The sequence below is a fragment of the Protopterus annectens genome, chromosome 2.part2 (genome assembly GCF_019279795.1).
Source record: "Protopterus annectens isolate FY-2018-M chromosome 2.part2, PAN1.0, whole genome shotgun sequence".
NCBI lineage: Eukaryota > Metazoa > Chordata > Ceratodontiformes > Protopteridae > Protopterus > Protopterus annectens.
In genome coordinates, this window is record NC_056730.1 from 869,966,181 (window position 1) to 869,987,972 (window position 21,792).

General features: G+C 41.0%; 1 protein-coding gene across 2 annotated transcripts in view; it reads right to left on the bottom strand.

Moving 5' to 3' along the window:
• The window catches only part of TUT7 (terminal uridylyl transferase 7), a 3,176,298-nt gene that overhangs the window by 205,396 nt on the left and 2,949,110 nt on the right, over positions 1-21,792 (bottom strand). For both annotated transcript variants that reach the window (XM_044064191.1, XM_044064190.1), the window contains exons 23-24: positions 13,286-13,333; positions 13,108-13,199 (exon numbers count right to left, since the gene is read on the bottom strand). In XM_044064191.1, coding sequence (XP_043920126.1) covers positions 13,108-13,199; positions 13,286-13,333 — 140 coding nt within the window. The remainder of the gene's footprint in view (positions 1-13,107; positions 13,200-13,285; positions 13,334-21,792) is intronic.

Sequence of the window (21,792 nt, forward strand, 5' to 3'; positions counted from 1 at the left end):
GTAATAAAGGATCTGGGGACACAAGTAGATAGTCATCTTTCCTTTGACAACCATGTTGCCAAAGTGATTTGGAAATCCTATGTGGCCCAACTAATCAACAAAGGGTTTGCATCAGAATCAAAAGCGGTAGTGGTGGCCCTCTACTCTTAAGTCATCAGACCCACCATTGAGTACAATGCACCATTTTGGATGTACTCAACTAAGCATATCCAGCAGCTGTAGAGACCACAGACGTACCTCACCAAGAGGATTACTGGCCTCAAACAGTTGTGCCATGCAACACAACTGGTAAAACTAAATCTGTTCTCCGTTGCATACCACCTACTCAGAGGCACACTCTGCCTAACATACAGAGCCATGTCCAACACATAACTGTTGAACCTGCTCCATCTATGGATAACAAAACTGAGTTGCACTACACACTCCAGGGATATGAATCTCATCACAACAATGAATACAACATGCTGGTGGGATAGAGTACCATTCCAGACACTTGCCTTATTGTGGAACAGAGTCCCAATGTACACCAGACAGAGCCCCTCACTGACATTCTTCAATAGGAACCTTGATAAGTGGATGGGAAACAGACAATTCACGCCAAGCATCACATCAGCAGCCCCACTAGAAAGGGGCTTAGGGTACCAACTATTAGAACTAGGGCTTGGGAGACTACCCAATGGGGTGGTGAAATCTGCACAACTTGCCTAGGCTAATATATGCCTTTGTGAAGATAGTCTACTACATACTTATGATATGTGACAGGTACATGTCTACAGATAGTAAATGTGTACTTCATTGTACAGTCATGTTGTACAGCAGGCACATGGACCACGTACACTGTAATGCTTAAAGATACTGGTGGCTGTTAAGTACAGTGGGTGAGATGTACACCTCTTGTCTTTTGTGCCATTGGGAGGTGTGCTGGGTGGGACAGTCCTGGATGGCTCCCTGTCATGGTCACCCTCTTACACACATCTCTGCCCATCTATCTTTGGCTTATTATACTGTGTTCCCCCTACAAATATATATATATATATATATATATATATATATATATATATATATATATATATAGGTACATAGGTAGGTAATAGGCTATCTCCTTGAAGGCATATATTAGTATGGCCAGAGTGTGCAGCTATCACCACACATGGGGTTAGTTCCCTAGGCCTCTGTGAAGTAGAGCTGATACATACATTCATCAAGGCTCCTCTGGAAGAGTGTCAGTTAGGGACTCAGCTTAATGTAGGTTGGGAGCCTGTTCCAAAGCAAGGGAAGTCTGTGAGTTAGTAATATATCCCTCCAACATGTTCTATTTATTGTTGTGATGATGATATCCCTAGAGCATGTGGCACAGTGAGCTTGGGTTTACTTCAGATAGCACATGTACATCAGTTCTGCATTGGACATGGACCTGTCTGTTGAGCAGAGATCGCCTGAGTAGACAGTATGCAACAGAGTACAGATTGAGTTAAATTCAGTCTTGTTGCATGGGGCAACTGTTTGAGTCCAGTAATCCTCTTGTTGAAGTACTTCAGTGGTCTTTTCAGCTGCTGAAGGTGCCTAGTCAGGTTCATCGCAAGTGTGCCGTGATACTCTCTGATGGGTCTGATGACTGATGAGTAGAGGGAACCTCCTTTGACCTACATGCAAAGACCATGGCAATTTGTGGGAAAACATAGCATGATTTTCTAACCACTTTGTGAATGTGTTTCTGGAAGTAGAGATGACTATCCACGTGTCCATAGATCCCTTATTATTACCTCCATATTTAGGGTGTTGGCACCTATGTGGTATTTGTATGACTGTAGCTCGAGGCCATACTTTTGACACCACCTCTGTCTGACTGAGACCCTTTTTAAGGATGTCTCTGTTGTCCCAAGCATCTATTATGACAACCTTTTTGCAGTCATCCACAAACTTTGCTAAACATAGCCCTCGTGTATTTGACTGTATTTCTGAAAAGTATACACCAGACAGAAGGGGTCCCAGGACTGAGCCATGGGGGACAGCAGTTGTTACCAGCTTGAACAGGAGACCACAATTCTTACCTTGTGGGATCCATCTGTGCCCCAGTTGGCAATCCATCAGATGAGATACGTGTTTATGCACAGGTTGTTGATTTTATGGATACGACGTGTGTGGGATGTTGGAAAAGGGCTTTTCAAGGTCTATGTAGGCCATGTGGAGCTCATTTCATTGATGTATGTCCTGGGTGACTGCCTTGAAAACTGTCTAGCAGGTTTAGGAACCATAATCTGCCCCTGACCAAACCACAATGGGTAGGGTTGGGTGTTTTTAGGCTCCCAATAGCTCTGTTTATGAGTTCCATAATGATGGACTCCATGGCCTTGGAGACCAGGCTTATAAGACTATAGTTCCCATGGTCTGTTGTGCACCGACACTTGTGGAGTTTGCCAAACGTTGCTGTAACCCATTCAACAGTTTCATATCCTGTACAGAGGGTGAGTCTCAACAGACTGTTCAGGTGCAGGGTCTGTTTGTTTTGGAGTTCACATATGACACAGCCAGGGAAACCCATGTCATCCCACAGACGCCATGTTTTTAGGTTTGGATAGAGCTGTTTAACCATTGTATATGTGATTTCTGGATTTTCACAATCTCCAGGTATGGTAATGGGCCCTTTTGTCAGTGAGAGGGGGGTAAATATGTATGAAACTGTCTGACAAGATGTTGGCAATGTCAGTCATGTACATGTATTCATTTACACTTTGCACTGACTCAGAAAATATATGAGTTTACATTGATATTTATGACTTAGTGAAAGAAAGCTTCATGGTTCTCTATGGACTCTTTGGCAATATTTTTGCCAGAACATGGCTTGGACAATGTTAGGAGTGCTCATGGTTCCTTGATGATACTGATCGGAGAATTACTGATCTACTTTGTGTTTTCACTTTCACTGAATAATTTAAGTACTTGTAGTATATAGTTTGATTATGACAGGGGTCCAATATATTATATGGGTCTGTTTTCATATCACTGTGTGCGCAAGGCAGGATTGGTGAATAGTGACAAGTGTCTGGAGTAAGAACTGCAACTGCCAGAAGTGTGGGGCCCACTGCTGTACTCAGACATGGCCTAAGTGTGTGAGCATGCCCAGTATGACCTTTCAGTATGTTGTTGACTGACATTTGCTTCGTTTGTTTAAGTGTGTGAGCATGCCCAGTATGACCTTTCAGTATGTTGTTGACTGACATTTGCTTTGTTTAACTGTGTGAGCATGCCCAGTATGACCTTTCAGTATGTTGCTGACTGAAATTTGCTAAATTTAAGTGTGTGAGCATGCCCACTATGGGCATATATACTAATAAGCCTGACCAGTCTGATCTGTAAGGCTATGGAGCGAATCATTATGGAACTCATAAATGGAGAGATTGGGAACCTCCAGTCGCTGGACCCCACAAAGTTTGGCTTCGTCAAGGGCAGATCATGCCTCCTGAACCTGGTGGATTTCTTTGAGACAGTTACTCAGGCTATAGATAAAGGAAAGGAGGTACACACGGCTTACTTTGACCTTGCTAAAGCATTTGACACCATTCCCCATTCAGGTATTATTGATAAGCTCAGCAGCTTGGGCATAAACCCTTACGTCACAAGATGGACCGCAAACTGGCTCTCAGACAGATCCCATAAAGTAAGAGTAGCGGGATCTATGTCCGAATCCAGACCAGTAACGAGTGGTGTGCCTCAGGGCTCTGTCCTGGGGCCCCTCCTGTTTGGCATATACTTCTTAGAAGTACAGGCAAGCACGGAAGGGCTGTGGCTGACTAAGTTTGCGGACGACTGCAAACGGGGTGCTATAATACAGTCTCCGGCCGACATGGAGATCCTCCAGAAGGGCCTAAATGAGACTGATGCATGGGGTCAAAGCCATGGTCTCAAGCGAAATGCATAAAAATGCATAGTAATCCCCTTTGGAAAAAACAGAGTACCCGCAAACTACAACATAGGAGGTAATCCCCTGAAATCTGAAGAAGAAATTAGGGATCTAGGGACCCAAGTAGATAGTCAGCTTTCCTTTGATAACCATGTTGCCAAGAAAATTCTTCTATGTGACCCATCTGATCACGAAAGGGTTCGCATCAAGATCTAAGGATGTAATGGTGCCCCTCTACTCTTCCCTCATCAGACCCATTATTGAGTACAATGCACCAATTGGAATGTACCTGGCTAGACATCTCCAGCAGCTGGAGAGACCACAGAGGTACCTCAACAAGAGGATTACTGGCCTCAAACAGTTGCCCTATGCAGCACGATTGAAAAAGCTACGACTGTTCTCTGTTGCATACCGCTTTCTCAGAGGCGATCTCTGTCTAACGTACAGAGCCATGTCCAACCCAGAATTGTTGAACATGCTCCATCTTAGCAAAACCAAATCTACTCGAGCTACACACTCTAGGGATATAAACCTCAACACAACAATGAATAGAACATGCTGGAGGGATAGATTCCCTTCGCAGTGACTTCCCTTACAATGGAACAGGGTCCCGATCTACATAAGACAGAGCCCCTCACTATCACTCTTCAAGAGAAACCTTGATGAGTGGATGGGTAACAGAAAGTTCACACCGGGGATCACACCAACAGCACTACTAGATAGGGGCCAAGGGTACTAGCTGCTAGTACAAGGGTCTAGGGAACTACTAAAGGGGCGTTGAATACCGCACAACGTGGCTGGGCTAATATATGCCTTCGGGCAGACAGCCCAGTACCAACCTATGAACCTATATGTGTGTGAAAAATCAAGTTGGTTTTTACTTCAGGGCTCACCTTGGTGTTGTACATCAACAGGAAGCACGCTGTGCCTGCAGGGCTTCCATGAGTCAATTTGCACAGACTTATCAACATTTCTACATACAGGGGGGACAGCTATTATTTGTACATTTCTACCCGGGGGGGCACACCTGATTGTTACTGTGGGTGTACATAGGATGAGGGTTACACCTGACACTTATACACATTTGCTAGGCCTGCACTGCTATGTCAGGTACTCCATTTCAGTCTGTATTGTTGCCTATCTTAATGGCTTGAGGCATACCACTGTACTACAGACCTTAGCTTCCAATTACAAGCATATTAGTTTGTGACTTCATAGCCTACCCAACCCACATTACACTGCCTGGCTTGCTGTTATCTGTCTGCATAGGCCTGGGGGTAGGTTACTCATATGCCTCTTCAGAAGGCAGGATACAGCATTTGTTTGTGTTTGCGTTTGTCTACAATTATCCTGCTGGCTGTGACTGTTAGGTATGTGACCCCCCCCCCCCCAACTGGTATGTGTGAGTGACTTAAGTTGTGTCTGTGGCAGTGAAATGCTGTCATGGCTTAGTGGTTCAGTACTGTGAGTATAGTGCACATTATCCTGAGTTCGAGCCCTGTCAGTGCTTTTTATTTTGCTGCTGGGCAGACCTGACTGGTTAAGGAACAGTAAAGCAGGTGTGAGCGTGTTTACCCGACTTTGCTCGACTTTGCCAGACTTTGCCCAACGTTGCGTTGGTTAGCGTGGTGTGCAGCTATGCGCAATTGTATTTAAATATGCTCAATACTGGTAAAATTTGCTTAGCTGTATTTCATATTGCTTAAAATAGGGACTCATGCCTCAGGTGGTGCTGCAGGGCTGCCTATGTTGGATGCACATATTACACTCCCTATACATGTTTGAAAACAGGTAGTGCCAAGTTAGGCATCCTTTTTACTGTATGTGCGAGTCAGAGAGAGGTGTCATTTCCAGGGTTCCTACTGAGTCAGTGTATGTGATATGCGTTACCTCTTTGCCAAGGCCAAGGCATACTAGGCATGCCTCCTTCTGCCTACTGGGGCAGGCTGAGGTTGTTCCTCCTCCGAGTCATGCTGTGCCTGTGCAGGCCTTGGCAATGCTGCGGGGCTGTTTGGCCATGCCCCATGTTGTTCCTGCTGCAGCTGTTTCCGCAGGATCATATTGTGTAGCATGGAACATACCATGACAATTTGGGTACATGTAGTTGGTGAGTACTGCAAGGCTCCACCAAATGTGTCCAGGCACCGGAACTGTGACTTGAGCATCCCAAACACACGCTCAATTATGTTTCTTGTTTGTGAGTGTGCCTCATTATGGAGTTCTTGTTCGGGTGTGTGTGCATTTCTGATGGGTGTCATCAGCCATGGCTCCAGTGCGTATCCAGCATCCCCCACTAGGTGACCATCAAGGATGTCCCCATTGGCAAATCTCTGGTATAGCTGCATCAGATGCCAGATGTGGGAATCGCGATAACTTCCAGGGCAGCCAGCACACACATTCATTATTATGCCCTGGGCATCGCACATGACCTGGCAGTTGATGGAGGGGAAGTCCTTGCGGTTGATGTAGACCCTCCCCGCTCACCGGGTGGTGCTTTGATGTGTATGTGCGTGCAGTCTATTGCACCCAATACCTCAGGGTATTCTGCTATTTGGTGGAAAAGACTCATACTGCTGGCCAATGCCTCACGGGAATTGGGGAAATATACGTGCTCACCGACATGTGCTGACATGGCATCCAGGAACTGGTGCAGTACCCTGGATGGTGATGCCTGTGAAATCCCCATCATATCACCAGTTGGTCTCTGGAAGGTACCTGTAGCTAGTATTCTTAGGCCAACACATACCTTGGTATCCACTGGGATGGGTTCCCCTCTGTTGGTTCTGTGTGTGAGGCGTGGCCGGCACAGCTCAACAATTTGCTGCAGGAGGTCTCTGTCCACCCTATAGCGCTCCACTATCTCCAGCTTATGTAGCCCCTGGTGGGTTACTCTGGGTCTGTACACTCTTCTCTGTCTCCTCACTGTGGGTTGCTCAGCAGCATTGACATCATCACCACCCTCAGAACCTTGCACATGTTGGTTTATGATAGCAAGAGCAGCCCCTAACATTTTGTCTGACTTTAAAGTTTTTAAGCTTTCCCTCTTTGTATACTGCAGTGTTGCAGAGTTCTTTGGAAAAAAAAAAAAGGGAAGAATGCTGTTTGCAGAGTTTAAAGTGCTAGGCTGGGCTAGTCTGCTAACTGTGTAATTGGCTGATTCTGATATATTTCAATTGGCAGCTCTGCTAGTTCTCCTTGGTTAACTTCCTACTACTTCTTTTCCTTCCTTTTCCCTTTCTGTTTCCGCCCAGGGCAGCGCCGCGCAAACGAGCACACATGCGCATACACGCTGTGTGCACGTTTGCAAGAAATTTCAGATATATTTATGGCATACACCTTTGGTTTCTGGTTTTCAAAAAGGACAACTGTAGACACGCCTCTTGCAATCCTGAGCAACTCAGGACAAACACAAGACACTCTGCTCCAATAAGCTTACAGCCTTTCTGACACACCCCCTCATGATGTTACCTATATTCTACTCTACTACTCACCTACTCCTACACTGACACTCTTGGGACATGGCTCACATGTTGGGGAAAATTGGGATTCACTATCCTTATCCTCATTTGCATAGGATTGCCTACTAATGCATGGTTACATCTCTCACACTGAGCCTCCCCCCCATAGCAACCACTACTCAGTGACCATGTTGTCTTCAGCCTGCCATTCACCTGCATGACAGGATAAGCTTTTTAGTGAAAATGGCTATTTTGGCTATTTTTAAATTATTTTCTTGTTTTTTAAAGCACCGCACGTTTGCGCGGTGCTGCGCTATGTTAAAACATCGGAGATCCGGGGGAAAAAAGTTAGATTTTAATAATTTTAAACATTTATAAATGCCAATGGCCTTATATTTGGCCATTGGCATGCTTCCTCAACTGTATGCATCCTTTATTTGGAGCTGTCATAGCTCCAGCTATTTGCAGAACGGTACTCCGTTACCAAGGGAGTACATTTCTGCAGATAACACTAATCTTCCACGGACAGGTTAGTGTTACCTGGATTGCAAATTTACCTCATTTGCATAGCTTTCAGCAGCAAATGAGGCAATTTGCATACCATGACGCTGTTCGTGCAAGTGTAGCTTTAGCAGCTCTCATGCACGCCCCTGCTGGCTGTACCTGGATCGCACGGCAGACATATTGCCTCTGTGAGCTCCTACACTCTTCTTGCACTCCGTGCAAGCTTTCGTAAATCCGGTCCCGAGTCTTTGATATATCCCCTTCCATAATAGGTCATTTTATATTCAACTAGGAAAAAAAAAGAAAATAATTTCAGAAAATTGCCAAGTTCATACAAAATTAACAGGCATTTTTCTCCTACAAGTCTTTTATACTTACTTATCTGAATATCTGTGACAGTTACCATTAGTCAGCACCCTTAACCCTCAATACCTGAATTTCTCCTAACTGCTTTGCACTCCAGACCTAGGCTACTAGTCCCCCCCCCCCCCGTTTCCCAAGTGGGGCTGTCTCTGCTGGGTCAATGAACACGAAGGGAAAGAAAAGGAGTTTGCAGTATCAAAATACTGCAAACAAAAACCTTTTACTCTGTGTTGCATTGTCCATACTTCTCAACTGTACCAAATTCCTCTGTATTTACTGGTTTTGAGGGCAAAATAATGGGATGCCACGAATTTCTGAGTGGCCCCTTCAATTACCAATTTTTTTTTTATTACAATTTTAACTAACGGCGTCATCACATATCACCAATGTACAGAAATGTGCATCAGCTTCCTGAGGCAGTGCCTCACTGCATATGCCTGTCCAACTCAAGCCTGATATGAGAAGAACCCAGCCTAAGCAAAATTAGCTATTCGCGGGAAAATTAATTTGACTGATGCTTTGCAACTACACTACGTCAGTAACGTGAGGATCTTACTTAAAGTGAAGTTAACAGAACTTTAGACACCGGTACGTCTGTCACCACTAAAGAACTTCAATTTTATTACAGCTGGATTGCTAGAGGGCAAAGAAGCTGAGCCTGAAACAATTTGATATTTGGTGGTAACCCAAAGTAATCTTGTACATGTCCTGATGACTATTTTCCGCATACTATATGTAGAGTTCTTGTATCTTTATTGCTACTGATGATGATGGCTATGTAAATTGCATAAGCAAAACATAAATACTTCATGGGAAAAAGCAAAAAAGATAGTGATCTGCAGAACTTTGCAAGAATAATACATTTCATTTCAAGTATGAACAGAAGCCAGTAATTACAAGGGTGCAAGTAAAAGAGGAAGAGGGTGGAACAGCTGCTAGAATCTGAGTTTTATTTTTTTTTCTTTGCTTAACACTGTAAGTTACACTAGGAAATTCAGTAAGTTGTTTTTTGAAAACTTTTTGGCATTGTTTTTCTTTGCAATAGAATTTCATCTTGCACCAAGTTTTTGCTAGGGGCTAAACTACTTCTAATCATTTTCAGTGTTGTATAGTATGTGACAACACTGCCAATAACCTAAAACCTTTTGCAGTTTTCCTAGCTGGCAAGTGAGGAAAGTTCATGGGCATACGGACTTTTTTTTCCTGTTTACTGTAAACTGGTAGACAACTGCGGTGGTGGTGCTGCGGTAGCATTGTCGCCTCACAGTAAAACGTTGTCCTGTTCGATTCTCAGCTAATGCGTCTTCTGTGTGGCGACATGCGTGAAAGGGCGTACCTTCGTTGAAGGTTGTGCGTCAGGACTGGTAACTCGGCACATAAAAATCTACTGCCAATCATTAGCGGATCGGAGTTCTGCTGTGGCGACCCCTAACCGGGAAAAGCCGAAAGACACAACAACAAGTGTAAATTGGTAGACAAAACCATACAGTAAACTGATGTGATTTTAGGACATTGATTTTTAAAGTACTTTGGCACTATGCCAAATCCTTGGCTTTGGTGTCATGAGGGAATTATTTTAGGACTGTTTCCTTTTTTTTTTTTTTTTGCACATATTGCCAGTTATTTTGTGTAACTTGTTGCTGTGCAGTTTATAACTCAAACAAATGATGTGTTTTCAGTTAACTATTTACCTCTACTGAACACTAGATGTCCCTGAACCACCTTGCCCTTAACCCCAATAAAACAAAGCTCTTATTATTCACCCCCACAAAACCTAGCCCTGTTGACAAGTCTCTACTTATTGTTTGTTCCCATAACACTACCATTTAAGTTGCCCCTAGTACCAAATTGCTAGGTGTCATCATTGATGACAAATTAACTTTTGACCTCCACATCCACAGCAACATGAAAACAAAAACATCAAAAGCTAGGTGCCCTTTATAGGCTCAACTATTTCCTTAGCATCTCTGCTAAAAATGCTTTGGCCTCATCCTTCCTGCTTCCAACTCTTCTATATGGTGCCCCCCATCCTCAATAACCTACAATCCTCTTAAAAAATAAATTACTCTTGCTACCAACAAAGTCGCTAAATTTGTTACAAACACAAAACTTTCTACCCACCACTGCTCCTCAATGCATCAACTAAATTGGCTAGAATCCCCCCACCATCTTACTTATCTATAGTTAACTACTGCCCACAAGATAAACTACCAACCTGAAACCTGCCCTTCTCTCTCATCCATACTTACCATGTACCATCCCAATCACCACCTCAGGTATGAAAACAAAATGTTGTCTGTTGAGAAACCCAAGCTCTCAGCCAGCCAAATGTTGTACTCTCATGCTGTCTCCAGGTTATGAAATAATATTCCTCCTTCACTCAGGACAATCAGTAATCCTGCTTCCTTTAAAAAAATCCCTCAAATTACATCTCTCCTCTCACTGGCTATGCTCCTGTATCCCAACAAATAACCCCAACACCTGACTTCCCACTCTGGAGCCTCAACTCAACCTTAACCATTCATCTACAAATATTCCCTTCTCCTTCTCTGTACCATTCTGACTCCTTGCTGTTACCTTGACTGGATTCTTCCTCCTTTAGCCTTTCTACCATGAAGTCAACTCTCTTCAGCTAAGACCTCTACAAACACATTTATACTTGTGTGTTATCTCAAATACATGGCATCAATACTTCCATATTTATATCTGACTGTAAAACATTACTACTGTTTCTGCTATTACTTTCTTTACATGTAAAAGTACTGCTCAAAATACTTCATTCTATGCATCAACATTTTTCCCTCTTGCACGTAATTAAGGATCGTTTATATGCAATTAATGAAATAGTACTGCTCAAAATATCCTATGTATTAACATTTTTACTGAAAATGGGCTCTTCCTAGGCCCAGTGGACTTTCCTGGTCAACAAATGCAATAAATAAATAAATAAAGTTAAAATTATATTAAAATGTGTGGTTTTAAAGTTGAGTATTTTAAATCAGCAAACATAACCCTCTCTGCTTCCAGACTTAAGCAGATATAAAACTGGCACAGACTACATATGTTTAAGAGAGCATAGTGTTGGCTTAAAAACTAGTAGTACATTACAGAGCTTGAAAAGAAATGTCAGTTGTAAACCTGCAGTAGCTGCTTAGCCTGCCCTTGACACAAGAAAACAAGCTTGTGGGGAGTTGGTGGCTACAGGACAGGAAATGACGAAGTGAACTGCTTACTCAGAGGTGAGGCAAACTTTCTGCGCTCTCTCCTTTCAAGTCTGGCATCATGCCGAAACTGCTGTAACTTTGACCAGTAGGGGGAAAAGTTTCTCTCAAAGTGGGCGGGTGTGCAGGATTGTGTGTCAGTATGAATGATATTTTTCTCAGTCATAGTGCTGTGCTCCCCATGAAGGTCCACTATTGTTACAAATATGTTGCACACTTGCTCCCACACAAACTGAATTTCTTGTATTTGGAGTACACAATCAAATATAATAAATGTTTTAAACCATAATAAGCTACTCATTTGTTTGTTTACAGAATACAGAAATACCGACCATGAGATGTTTCTTTAATTACTAGCAATGACCAATGAGGAAATTTGTCTTTTGCTGTCTTGTAACTGCAATAGCATGGCGATTTGGATCCAGTACTGTTTTACTATAGTCTGCTTTCACATTAAGATTTTACTTAAGTAGTTTACTGATATTTTGTTTTAGGATGATTGTAGACGTGCTTGAAAACTAACTGGCTGATAAATTGCCAGTCTGCCACTAAAAAGTGCGGTCTCAGCATTCATTCTCTCTCTCTTTTTTTTTTTTTAAAGATTTATGACATATGCTGCTATGATAATGACAGCTGGGATGGTCTTCAGGAAATACGCTGTGCTCGATGGTTGGTGAATGTAGTTTCATAACAGTCTCACCATACCTCTCAAGCTCTCAGAGCAAGAAATCTGGACAAAGTAAAAAATAATGGTGTGACAAAGGCCCAAAAATAGGGACAGATTTTAAATACTGCTCCTGCAAACTTGTAGTTGCTAGAATAACAGGTTTTGCATTATTATATACTTTCTGAAGGACATGAAGTCTGAAATTCAAATGTCTGCTATTATTTAATAACATCAGTCTTAATGCTGGTATCCCACAATCCAAGCTGAGTGGGTGGGGGTACACGGTCATGCATGCAAATTTTATGTTAATCAGTGTTCAGATTTTTGGCCAGTTGTACCTACTTTTCATGAGGCTTTGCCCAGACTTTTGATGTTTCCAGATTGAGAGATATGGCACTGTCACTCCCCTGTACACTGAGTTATACTGATTTGGAAGGAGTGCCGTGGGCAAAGCAAAGAAGTTGCCTCACCTCTGCAATAACACTCCTTAACTTTAATGCCTAACTCATCAAGCTGGAAATGCCTTCCTCAGTGGTCACAGTTCCCAGTGGAAGTGTTGACACATTCGCCCATCATTCCTCTCGCAAACCAGCTAACACCACTAATGTCTGCAATGCTAATCAAATGAAGGCCAACTGAAATGCAATCAGAGCTTCATCGTCTGTGCAACAAAACAATGGTAAACTGTGGAAGCTCAACATAATTAAAAACTAACAATGCCCACACAATTTAAGTTCCATTAATGAAGTACACTAGATGAAAAGTTAAAGACAATATGAAATGTGTGGCTAGGCTTAATAATGCAAGCTACTTTTAAGATAACATGTATGCATCCTGCCTCTACACTAAACCTGCTGAAAATGTCCAGCTTCTGTACAGTGCTTCTGACTTTGGTAAAAACTTGCTAACATGACTAAAAATTGAAGACATATTTCTGAAAAATTGTACAGTTTAGAGTATACCAATTGTACTCATACCCGTCAGATAACTTACCATTTTTGTGTTGTATTCTTTAGGAAATGACTTGACTGGCGTGCCAAAGACTCTTCTGCCATTGATAAATGCCTTCAAAATGAAATTAGTCACTGCAAGACACAAAACAAAAGTTTTGCAAACTAACGAGCAAAAATGCTATCCAACCTTAAGCATTACAAAAAGAGAGTTATCTTACTTTTTCTGGACAATCCGGCACCAAGATTGTGGTTCAGGTCAAATGGATCTAGAATATTGAACAAATAAATAAATCATCAAATTTACTCAAAGTACTATATTAATCATCAAACAAAAAATGTGTTGATATTTACAACCAGTTTCTGCAATCTCAAGGATGCCAAATGAAGCCTTACTCAGAATCATAGTCCAATCAATGACGCGATAAGTACGTAATAAGATGATCACGTGGCCTTAGCATACATAGCTGCAATGGACTCATTCTTACCAGGCAGTCATGCTTGTGGTGGAATGGCCATTGATAGCATTTTTGAAAGGGTGGTTACCTGTCCGGTGACAAAAGGCAGTGCAATTAACAACTGACTTAGGGTTTGTTGTGTCACAACCTACCTTTCGCTACACAGCAAAAATGTAAAAAATAGGTATGTCTTAATGAACATGTGCATCCTTTTCAGGCAGAACTGTGCTCTATTCCCCACCCTCAATTCTGCCCTACCTGGAAAACAGGCAGGTAAATGGACTACTTTAAGGGCAGTTTTGAGAGTGACATACTGACAAAGTTAGCTAAGTAAGACCTAACAAAAATGTGGTCACTTTGTCTATGAAAGCTAAATTTAGCAAGAAAATGAATACTTCAGTGCTGCTGAGCATGGTTTGGGAAAGCTTTAGCCCATGGCCAGGACTCCAAAGGTAGATATTTCATGAACCTTCTTTGCTACAGAATCCTAGAAGTCTGTCTTCCTCAAAGAACAATGCAGTGATGAAACTGACTGCTTAAGAAGGTGTGCCAATACATGGCTGAACAAAGGAAGTACAATGAAAATTAAATGCCTTATGAGTTATTCATGCATCCACTCAATAAACAGCTTCCTGACCAGTGTCATGGCATAGAGGAATAAAGCCCTAACAACAGCTCTAGTGACCCGAGTTTGATAAATAGTTTGGGAATCTGTGATACTGCCTGGGAAGAATGTGAGTGCCCATCCACCCCTGGGGAAAGGGGCACTTGCCTGGATACTCCTCATGCTGATCCCTAACCATGGTTGGGGCCATGGAGGGGTTGTTCTCCTTAGTGGGAAAGGGTAAATACACTGGCTGAGTTGCAGCAAAGGTGGGATGATATGCCAGACATGTCCTCATTGTACTCCTGCTCCATCAAATGTGAACTTAGGGCTAAAGTACAAAAAGAAAAACTTGGCAACAATATGATGCTGCACTGGGATGCCTCAGTCACCTCAATATTCTCAAGTATGGGTTGGTATAAGTTCAAGGGGAGTAAGGATTGCTCAGCAGGCCTGGAAAATGAGGAAAGACACCAGTGGCAGCTGATGTTCAGCTATAGGGTGCAAAAAGAAAACAATAAACAAAATAAGAAGTTATGTACTTACCATAACGTTCCATGTGAGTTGTTCATCTCAATTTCATTCTCACTGAGTTTGGAGCCAATCCTTGGCTCCAACTCGGCCAAATGCTAAAGCTTGAGGTCTTCAAAAAGCTCGTGGACTACTCACTATCCCATGATGCAATAGTGCTTCCCTCAGATCTTGTCTGCCCAATCATACTGATAACTAAAGACTATAGGCATTGAAATAAGAATACCATAGACAAGGACAAAATATCACTAGGAGTTGGAACTTCCCGGCCCTCAAGACTTTAAAGGAAGGGGGTGTGTGGGTGGGACTTAAGAATGAAGGCGAGATGAACAACTCACATGGAACGTTATGGTAAGTACATAACTTCTTAATGTGAAGTTGTTCTATCGCGCCTTCATTCTTACTGATGGGTAAGCATCCCAAGCACCATCACCTTGGGTGGCTCATGGGAGTATATTCCTCAGAACCATAGAACCAAAGGAGGCCCTGTCCCTGGAGGCCTTATCCAATTTGTAATGACTGATAAAGGTATGAGGTGAGGACCATATGGCTGCTGCACAAACAGTATCTATAGGCAGGCGTGCCATAAAGGCTGAAGAAGTGGAAATTGCCCTGGTTGAGTGAGCCTTGACTTTATGATTTAATGTCATCTGTGAAGAGCTGTATGTGAAAGCAATACAATCTGACAACCATTTTGATAATGTGGTTTTAACCACTGGAGTACCCTTCTTTGAATCTGAAAAGGAGACAAAAAGTTGGTCCAATTTTCTGAAGTCCTTAGTCCTGTCTAAACAGAATCAAAGTTGCCTATGGACGTCGAGTTTGTGCAACGTGTTCCATTTTGTTTGTATATTTGGGAAAAAACTCAGGTAATTCTATAGTCTAGTTGAGATTCATTTCAGAACAAACCTTAGGTAGGAATGAAGGATTTGTTCTCAGTGTTACTCTATCATGAAAAAATCAAGTATGAGACATTGATGTTCAAGTCATGTAGTTCCGAAATTCTTTGAGCAGAAGTAGTGGCTACTAGGAAAATGGTCTTCCATGACAGGTATTTTAAATCACAGGATGATGCAGGTTCAAAGGGAGGTAAAATGATCCATGAGAGCACAAAATTAAGATTCCATGGAGCAGATGGGGTTCTAATAGGTGGTCTCAAGTGATTAGTACCCTTAAGAAATGCTTTAGAAAGCCTATGTGACATGTTGAACACCAATATGAAAATTAGAGATTGCTGCCAATTGAACTCTAAGGGTTGCTGCAGCCACTCCTTCATGAAACTATTTAGTCAGAAACTCTAGAATGGAAGAAATCAAAGCCATATATGTATCAACATTATTACCTGACGCCCATATAGAAAATTTTTTCCACTTGCTAAGGTATAGTTTCCTAGCAGAAGATCTATGAGAAGAAATTAGGATTTTCTGTGCTGCAGGCGATAACTTGTGGAACATGGCTATTTGTGTTACTGGAGCAGCCAAGATGTCAATTTTAGGGTATGAATTGCTGGATGAAGAACCCCTGATGAATGTATCAGAAGACCTGGAACAGAGTCCAGGATCCATGGTTCTTCCAGTGGATGAGGATGCAGAAAGGGGAACCAAATTTGACAAGGCCAGTAAGGGGCCCTATATACAACACACAGCACACAGATATCTGTATAAGAAAAAATAACCCTATTAAAGGAGGGTCTAAGACCAACTACAATAACTATGAAACACACCAAACTGTTCAACAACTATTATACAACCCTAATAAACAATGCATGGTTGAATAAAAAGTATCTGCAAGTAACAGCAAAGATATATTATTAATGCCCTAACAAAAAAATGGGTTATATATAAAGGATAGGGATCAAGTTATGTAAATCTAAGCTAACTAACTATTCTAGTTGACTTATAGAAATAGGCCTAGAAATAAACGGCCTTAAGAAAAAGGAGAAACAGCACTCTAACAATGACTAACAAGAGAGACAAGTGTCTCAAGTAGCTAACTGTAATCTAACTACTAACAAATACCAACAAACAGGAATAAAAATATTTTGTTTAGACAAGTAAAAGTTTGACAATACTGGCCAGAGCTGTTCGATGAACACCCGATCTGTTGCAGCGGCAAACAAGATCTGAGGGAAGCACTATTGCATCATGCGATAGGAAGTAGGCCACAAGCTGTTTGAAGACCTTGAGCTTTAGCATTTGGCAGAGTCAGAGCCGATGATCGGCTCCGAACCCATCAGTGAGAATGAAGGCGAGATAGAACAACTTCACATCAAACAGCATCTCACTGGATGTTACTGGGAAAATAAAAGGTTTAAAAAAGGTTAAGAATATGTTCAAAAATGGTTCGCTGTTTTTTGTCAGTTTGAAGATTTGTGCAGATATGAGTAAATGTGACAGACCCCATTAACTAAACATTGTTTCACAAAAGACATCTGCAGGAATATTATCCTAGGAACAAAAGAAGACCTATTAAAAACGTGCCCCTACCATACACGATGCATTTCCTAGTTGTCTTGCATGCAACCAAGGGAAGTAGATCTGTCAAAGTAACTAATCCCATAGAAATAACAGTCACTTTTTTGATTAAATGTTTGTTAGACCTAAGAGAAACTATTTCACTTTAAGTTGCAAAGGATGTGGCTGTACCCATCTTTAAACTTCAATTAACATGTCAGCAGGGCAATTTGTAAAATAGAGCTTGCTAAATATTAACCACGTCCCTTTCTAATGAAGGAGAAGTTACTATGATAATAGCAACCTTATTACAACCATTAAGAACACTTTATACTCATTTATTCTGCAAGGACATCAGGTAGCTTTAACCCCTTTACTGCTCAGCATTTTCATATGTTTTATCCCAGAATCTGTCAGCTTTCTGAAATTTATGCTGTTGTATGCAAATGTTGCTCTGTCCAAAACTGCTCCATCAGTGTTTTTTGAACATTCTTATGTAATGTTACTAGCATACTTATCCATACAGCATCCTTGGATTAGGCACCTACCGTCAAAAAAAGTAAAGAAGCATCCGCCTCTCTAATTGTAATGAAAAAAAAATAATTTCTGTCGGTGTGTGTGTGCATATATGTGTGTGTGTGTGTGTGTGTATATATATATATATATATATCTCCTAGTGGTGGTGCTGCGGTAGCGTTGTCGCCTCACAGTAAGATGTTGTCCTGTTCGATTATCAGCTAGAGCGTCTTCTGTGTGGAGACATGCGTGAATGGGCATACCTTCGTTGAAGGTTGTGCATCAGGGCCGGCAACTCAGCATGTAAAAATCTACTGCCGATCATTAGCGGACCGGAGTTCCGCTGTGGCGACCCTTAACCGAGAAAAGCCGAAAGACACAACATATATATATATTTTTCACTTTATAATTCCGAAATACTGAAATATTGAAATTCAGTAACTCAAGACTGCAAAGACGAAAACTGAAAAACTTGAAACCCCAAAAAAAGCGAAATTCAGAACCGCGACTGCCCACATACACACACCACACAGAAACGCACACATACACCTTCCTCCCTACTTTACAAACACACACAAACACACGCATGGACCCTGCATATAAGCAGGGGGGCAAGCCCCCCTGCGCCCTCCACACCCCCGTTACTTATAAAGGCCAAGTCCGAAATTATACTAAAAACACAAACACACAAAAACCACCACTACACATTCTACATTCACTTTGCACAAACACACATCACATACGTACAAATACCACCACTCTCAACACTTATACACTCACAATCTTACCTACCTACCCTAACCCACATCTCAAAACTCCAGAAACACACACACAAACACTAAAATCCCTACCCAAAACCCCTAGTAAAACATCACTTACCTGAATCTCCGGCTACATCCACATACCACACCACACATCACGAACACAGGGAATCCCACAGCATGTACGTGCCTACAGAACTGTGGATTCGACATTCCCGCATTTGGCATTCTGCACTTTCGCATAAGTCCAGTTTCGACACTTCAGTCTTGAGCTACTGAAATTCGATATTTCAATAGTTCAAGATTCTGAAGTGAAACTATATATATATATATATATATATATATATATATATATCCACATATATGTGATCAGATAATTGAGACAACATTGCCAAAAACTTAAAATAATGAATTCCTCGAACATATATGGATCTACTTTATATAGTCAACTTTCAGATAATTGCGACCACATCTATACAAAGACACCATTTTCAAGTAAGAATCACAACATTATTATATATTTACTTTTCAAAAGATTCTTCTCCCTGAGTGCTTCTGTTTTCAAATGACTAATATACAAATACTTCAGTTTGTATAATTCAAAAGGCCATCTTGCCCTGAATCTGACAATAACTTCAAGTGACAGGTTCTAGTAAGTTACTAAAGGAAAACTGAAAAGAGAATCCCAACTACACATATGCCTGTTAGAACTGGTAACAGCACATAGCATGAATCACTTTTCCTGAAAAAACTGTATTACTTTTTGTTTTTTCATCTCTTAAGTATACACTAATGGCATGATTTTGATACAGGCCAACTGCTCTTTGCATTTCTTCTGGATAGATACAGAGGATTTTTATTTAATGCATTATCGAGAACTTAAATGATATTAGAGATCAGATTTCTTCCCCACCTAAACTGCCAAATAATGTATTTAATTAATATAAATCCACCTGCACAAGTACCTAGACTATCCAACCTTTCTATTTAAATGCATCACCAGAAAATCAGTTGAAAACTTGCTACACAATTTATATTACAGCAGCAGTCCTCACTTTTATCACTTTCATCCCAGTTTTCAGGAAGCTGGCCAATTTATTCTACTGGGACCAGTTACATTTTCAACCTCACCCTAAGCACAAAAACTGCCCCACCAAATATTAAGCATTCTCCTATAATACTCTTCTTTAAAGTATCTCTTCCTATTTCAGTTAATGACTACTGGTCCATAGCAAATGTTTGATCACAAGAAAAAATCCTTGAGAGATTGGCATGTATGACCAAATCTTGAAATGCATTTCCAAATATCATATACAAATGACAATATGGCTTCAGACCGAAACACCATACCATCACTGCCTAATACAAGCTACCTGAACAGATCTGTTATAACATGAAAGAGCTGAATTGACAGGTGCAATATTTTTAGACCTTAAATGTGCATTTGAAAATTTTGATCATAGTTTGCTTATGAAAAAAGCTAAAAAAAAAAATTTGTTTTGCTTCAGGAGTATTGCAGTGGTTTAAAAGCTACCTGTCTCACAAAACTTGCACAGTTCATTACAACAGCTTAAACTCGGCACTACCTCAAAAGATGTACCACAGGTATCTGTAGTTAGACAGATTTGTAGTTAGACAAATTTTTATTTTCACTTTTTATTAATGACCTGTCATCATGCCTAAACAACAAAGATATGCATAATGTATTCTGATGACTTAGTACTACTGAAAGCCCACAGAAGTCCTTACAGACTTAACTCAAGACATACAAAATGATTTCTATGCTGTTTAGAACTGGGTACATATAAAATGACTATTAATACTAAGGAATCAACAGTTGTGATGTTTGGGACACACAAAACCTAGCTAGCAAATTGCTAATTATGGATTCAGACAACACTCACATGCCTAGTGCCATAACTCACATGCACGTCGGCATTACCCCGGGCCAAACACTGCCCTTAACCAAGCACACAACACTGCAAATTAATGAAGTCCATAGCCAACTAAAAGTGTCATTGAATGTTTCTTCTTTTAGCTCGTGAAGCTAGATGGGAAATTACAACTAAAACACTACTACCAAGATCATAGTAGGTTACAGGGTTAATGGCCCTAGAACCTTTTTCAGCCTAGCCATTCATGCCCCAAATTTCCCGATTATTATTACCCATGGGCTAGAATGGCTTTGGTGTATGCCTGTGACTTAGGACATCTACAAACTGTCCCTGTCCATAAGGGCCACAGGTGACAAGCCAGGGGTGAATTTGCTATTTTCCATCCATTAATCCAAACTGTGTTTAAATAGGCTTTGTGAAGAGCTCTGCTTCACATGAAAGGGGAGTCTATTCCAGAGTAAGGGTAATCTCAGACACATATCTATTCCTAGAATGCATTTTGTTTACGTTACAGACTTGAATATAATATGTCAAGCAAAGCACTCCATTCTCCAGACAATAAAGCTCTGCTGCAAATCACAGAGAATAAGACATTATTATTATAATACTTCTGGATCATAATAGTCAGCATCACTATGTTACTTTACATAAAACTAATTGGATACCAATGCCTATGAACCTAAGCCAGTAGAGGCGAGAATGCCTATGAACCTAAGCCAGTAGAGGCGAGAATGCCTATGAACCTAAGCCAGTAGAGGCGAGAGCTAATTTCTTAGTCAGTAACCTAATTTTCCAACTAAGGAATGACAACTATAGACCTCCACTTAGAAATAAGCTCATTATTAGAAAATTCCACTTACAATTATTACAATTTAAGAAGCTAGAAAAGCTTCAATTGCAAAGACTGCAGTTGACCTTCACTGCCACACAGAAAGCATTAAGTAAAGCTGCACCTATCATCTGGAATAATGTGCCACAAAATGTGCAAAAAAAGTATTTCATAAACTGATAAAATCTCACCTTACAGTTTGACAGATATGCAACTGTCTAGGCCACATCTGCAAATATTATGTTCTAAATGAATATACTCTTAAAGGACTAGTAGGGCTTTGCCATATGTTTGTGACTCAAACTAATTTTATGACTTCTGATATAATTCTGAAATCCTGTAAACATTTGTTTCATTAGGGTGTATAACTCAGGGATAATTTAATCATCTTCATTATCACAACTACTTTTTGCTCTATTTCTCCATGAATGTTTTCCTTGTTGTTCACATTTTTTAGTCAATTTATACTTCTTTAGGGTAAATGGAATGCTCTGCGAATAACTATGTATATCTTCAATTCACCACTTTGTTTTTATATCATCGTTGCTATATGGCCTAGGTTCTGAAAGAAAATGGTACAGTGTTTAGGACCAGTTAATTTACTCAGTTAACAAAGGAAATAAATATAAAACTCAGTAAAGAAGTATTGTAAGACATTGCTGTATTCTGCATAGATAGCAG